This window comes from Nestor notabilis, unplaced genomic scaffold (assembly GCF_000696875.1).
Source record: "Nestor notabilis isolate BGI_N333 unplaced genomic scaffold, ASM69687v1 scaffold7309, whole genome shotgun sequence".
NCBI lineage: Eukaryota > Metazoa > Chordata > Aves > Psittaciformes > Psittacidae > Nestor > Nestor notabilis.
In genome coordinates this window covers 56,119-60,598 of record NW_009944049.1, presented here as the reverse complement: position 1 = coordinate 60,598, position 4,480 = coordinate 56,119, and the positions used below count along the sequence as shown (strand labels likewise).

Here is a 4,480-nt window from a genome sequence, read left to right as displayed (position 1 = left end):
GTACCCCAGCTGCTGCAGACGATGACCTAACCCTGAGCCAGGCCAGTTCTCCCATTCTCATGTTTGGAACAAACCTGGATGTGAAAACTTGGGTATGGGTAATCTCTGACAGTGATGCCAAAAGCCTTTCTTTCTCTCCTCCTGTCCAATACTTCGTCTTGATCTTTAAAAGAAGTCAAGAAAAATCAAAACACAAAGGCAAGAGCTATAAAGGGCTCACAGGCAGCTCAGTGTGAGTGATTATGGGTTGGGGCAAGATATAGCCTTGGAAGAACAAAGAGAGGGTAGAGCTCCGCTCCTGTCACCTGAGGTGGTGGCCCCAAAAGCCCTGCTGTATCTCTAGACAATGTCATAAGGAAACCCAAGGTGACTCACAGGAGTGAGTGTACCACATTGCAGCCATGCGAAAAGGCTGTAGCTCTGGTCCTGGAAAACTTGCACTGAGGCCAAGGAGTCCTGACTCTTGGCAAAGCTAATTATGATGTGCATATTGCTATGATGATGAGACACAAGGATCTTTTTGTTCCACAGCTTATCCAAGGTAATCACTAGCTTGTACTGCCTTATGCAAGGCAGAGAATATACTGTCTCCTTTTGATTCCGATGAGTAAATTATAATGGTTCAAAGGATGCTTGAACTGGAGGGTGGGTATGTGTATGGAAATAAATGCATACACAAGCTAGAAATAATATTAGATGGATACAATGATCTTGAGAACAAGAAATGATATAATGTGAATCACAATCATTTAACTAATTTAAGTTTTTGAGACAAAGTATAAAGCACAGTATGAATATGGAGTATTAGCAAGGCTAAATAGTGTTGTTGAAAGCACGTGTCAGTAGTTTGCAATGTTTTGTAGGTTCCTTGTAAAGTAGACATGTGTTTGCTGGTATTTAAAATGTGTGGCCCTAAAGTATGTGGCATGTAAACTGGGGCTGGTGGCTTGAAGTGTGGAGGAAGGGAGGAGATACTCATGAAGATAAGATAGGCTGAAGGGTGGGAAATCAAGTGAGAAATCACAGATAGAAACAAAAACAACAAAAAGACAGAAAAGGAGAAAAATGGTGGGATTACAACTAGTGAAGAATTAGTTCTGCAGGAGAGCTCACCTCAAAAGCATTGGGATGTATGGGAGAGATGCCACTCCATACTCTAAGGGGCTGCAGAAACTTTTAATAAAACATTGACTTTTCCAACAACAGTGGGTCAGCTTCTGTTTGTAGGTATAATCTCTGCAGCCTTTTTTGATCTAAGGAATGCAGCCGCATCACTTGATTAGATATGGGCAGCCTCATTCTTTAACACAAAATGCACAGCAGCAAGAACTGGGCTTAGATGTGCCCTTGGCTGTACCTGAGCACATTGCTTACATATGTGTCAGTCTGGTATTCAGAGCATCTGACCACATGCTGCAGGGAGCTAGGCAGAAGGTGAAGTAGCCCTGTCCTTGGAGACTGTGCTTTCAGACATCCTGCTGTGTGACCAGGGCAGAAAAAAGACAGGTAAATAATATTCTTATCCTTAGAAGTTTGTTGTTTGAACCCTGATGCCCTTTACTGCAAGTCTCCAGATCTAGGAGGAAATCCTGGAAGCAAGTAAAACCACCCTCCCTCGAAGACCCTGGCAGCAGAGGTTATATTTTACTGTTGAGTTTCCCAATCCATCTAGCAGCATAGCCTCTTCCAACTATGGTGAGACATCAATTGTTTTTTGAGAAGCATACAACTCTCTCCTGTCCTGTCAGCCTCTTCAGTGCGTTTCCCAATAAGGGGGAGTTTATTTGATTACATTATCATATAGCAACTCCTTACTTATGTCTCTGATAGTGATCAGCAGGAGCCAATGTACTCCAACAGCAAGGACAGTTTCTCTGCCCTCACTTGTAAGCAGGTATCTGTCCTCAAAGGAATATGCACTTCTTGGAAAGATAGGATGCTTTGGTCAAGATTTTTGAAGAAAAACTCATTTTCCTGTCATACAGGATATTTTTTATGTGTAGGTAAGAAATGAAGAGTTCACATCTGACCTAAGGCAAACTTATCCACCACACCTGTTGCATAGCGATAAAAACATAAAATGCATATTTCTCTGGAAAATCCCAAAACAAACTAAAAAAAAATCAATTTAAGATGAATTTAATATGGATTTTCCATCCAGTTAAAGCCTGTATTGATATTCTGGAATCTTATCTATGTTTGTGTGAAGTTATTTTTTAAAAAAATGCTGGTATCCCTCTAAGTTTGCTTCTGTAAACTGGGTCTTAAGTAGAATGCACAGAAGGAGCATTTGGAAGGGGGTAACTATCCTGGTAACTATTTTCTGGGTTGCTATTCTGGCTGTGCTGGAGAGGATGCAGCTTAAAGTTCCTTTATTCTTGCGTCTTAAACTTGCAGTTAAGTGGGTTATGAAATACCATTCTTTGGGAGGAAAGTTGATTTCGATTGTTTGCTTTCCCTGTCTCTTTTCCCCTTTTCCCCCTGCTCTTTCTTGACAGTTGCTTTTAGCACTGTCTCTAAGCGAGACATTGTTTAACGAAGCTCCCACGTCCCTTAGGAAAACTGCTGCATGAAGACCAGAGGCATCAGACCAGCGGGGAAGGAGCAGGCGCATCCTTTCAGGACCTCCCTTAGCTCAAAACTGTTTATGAAACTGTAAACCAGGCTGCAAGAGAGGGAAGGTCGGGAGGCAGAGGGGAGGGGGAGCTCATTCCTCCTCCCTCTCTGCCTCAAAGCTTTTTGCTTTCCAAGCTCCAATGCTATTTGAAATCTGACGCCTGGACTGCTTATACTGTGAGACGTGGGCATGCCCTTGCAGTGCACTGATTTCCTCTGCAGCTTGGATAGCCAGAGCTGAGGCTCCCAGCGAGGAGCCGCTCCATCACGCAGCGTGGATGGCCATCGGTGAGGTCCCCAGCGGGGAGCCGCTCCATCAGGCAGCGAGTGCCACATCACTGTGCTGCCTGCACAAGCGGCTCCAGCATGGTCCTGAGGCTCCTGCTCCTCCTCGGCGGGCTGCTTAGGGCCACCAAGCCGGCACCCCGCTGTGAAACCGGCCAGGAGACCCTAGGTAAGGCTAACCACCCCAAAAGTCCCCCTTCTTCTCTCCTTCCTTCATCTGGCGGTGAGCAAAGGGCTACAGCTTTGAGGTGAGGGAGGTGAGAGCTGTCACTCTCCCATAGAGACAAGGGGATCAGCTCTTTGGAAATCTGCAGAGTGCCAGTAATGAAACTAGGGTTGTGATTGGGAAGTGTGGATGGGAAGGCAGGAGGTGGCATTGGCCTTGCAACAGAAAAGCAAGTCTGTGATGTAAGGGAAGGTAATGCTTCCCCATTACTATCTCTTATGGCCATGTGTAAATGTGTCTTTCTGTCAAATTATGGAGTTCCCAGTTGGTAGGATCCCCCTTGCTGTTTTGAGGAATGCAGAGGATTTGCCCCGTCTCTGGCCTTGCCTTCTAGGAATGTGGTAGTCAGATTGCAAGAAGATGAACTTTTGACCTTCTGTGTGCTTTTCTGCTGAAGAAAAAATCTTCTTACGTTTAGCTTTAGGTCACTTATTTCACGTCCAAAGTATGAGAAGATTTATTAGGATCTAACAGCAGTGGGGTGTGTTTTAGCTTGCTACAAGCAATATGGAATTTGTATGAGTTGATTGGCTGGAAAAGCAGATTTACCCATTAGAATAAAGGTTAGATAGGAACATGCTGCCAAATGAATTGAAAACTTTTTGGTTCAGTAACCAGTTGACTAATAAAAAATATTAACTGTATATTTTAAAAATGCATGGTGTTTTTTATCAAGTGGATGAGCTTAATTCAAATCTCATTTATATGGGGATAATAGAGAGGTAAATTCCAGTGTAGTGACAAGGTCTATTCCAAGAAAACTATTTTCAGAGGGTTCAAATTCAAAATGATTCAGAAAAGCTTTATTTTCTGGGAATATAGGAAAGGGCTAAGTTAACCTGAAACTGACCTTAATTTTACCCCAGGAAATTCAGTGATATTTCAGTGCTTAAATGCAAGCTGTAGACTGTACTGGCATTGAACTGCTACACAGGGCAGTCCATGTGCCTTGTACTGCCTATAATTTAAGAGTGCTGTTCCCATGAAGATCAAAGGGAGGTCTACCACAGCCTAAACAGATTTTATTTTTGGATAAAGCTGCACAAAGAGAAGTTTTGTAGACTATTTACAGCCAATTACAGGTTGTGGTTTGCAACATGACCTTTCTCTGTGAGGTATGATTCTGCTCCAGTTCCAGCTGATCAAAGTTTTACCAGGGGGTATTAACCCTAGCAGCCACAACTGTATGGATCATTGCGTGGTAACTGCTGTGCAGAATATTTTGTGTGTATCTGGAACTGTGCTGTCTTTGAGGGAGAGCTTGGGGAAGAGCAGGCGACGGAAACACACCTTGCATGTGGTGGGACTGGACAGCTGAATATGACCCTAGAGGGATGGGTAGTGGTAGGGGAA

At 43.7% G+C, this 4,480-nt stretch overlaps 1 protein-coding gene across 1 annotated transcript in view; it reads left to right on the top strand.

Annotated features, from left to right (window-relative positions):
- Window positions 1-2,938: 2,938 nt before the first annotated feature.
- CPZ (carboxypeptidase Z) overlaps window positions 2,939-4,480 on the top strand; it is a 33,001-nt gene continuing 31,459 nt past the window's right edge. Inside the window, exon 1 of the mRNA XM_010022234.1 lies at window positions 2,939-3,070. Within this exon, the coding sequence (XP_010020536.1) occupies window positions 2,983-3,070 (88 nt within the window). The 5' untranslated portion in view covers window positions 2,939-2,982. The remainder of the gene's footprint in view (window positions 3,071-4,480) is intronic.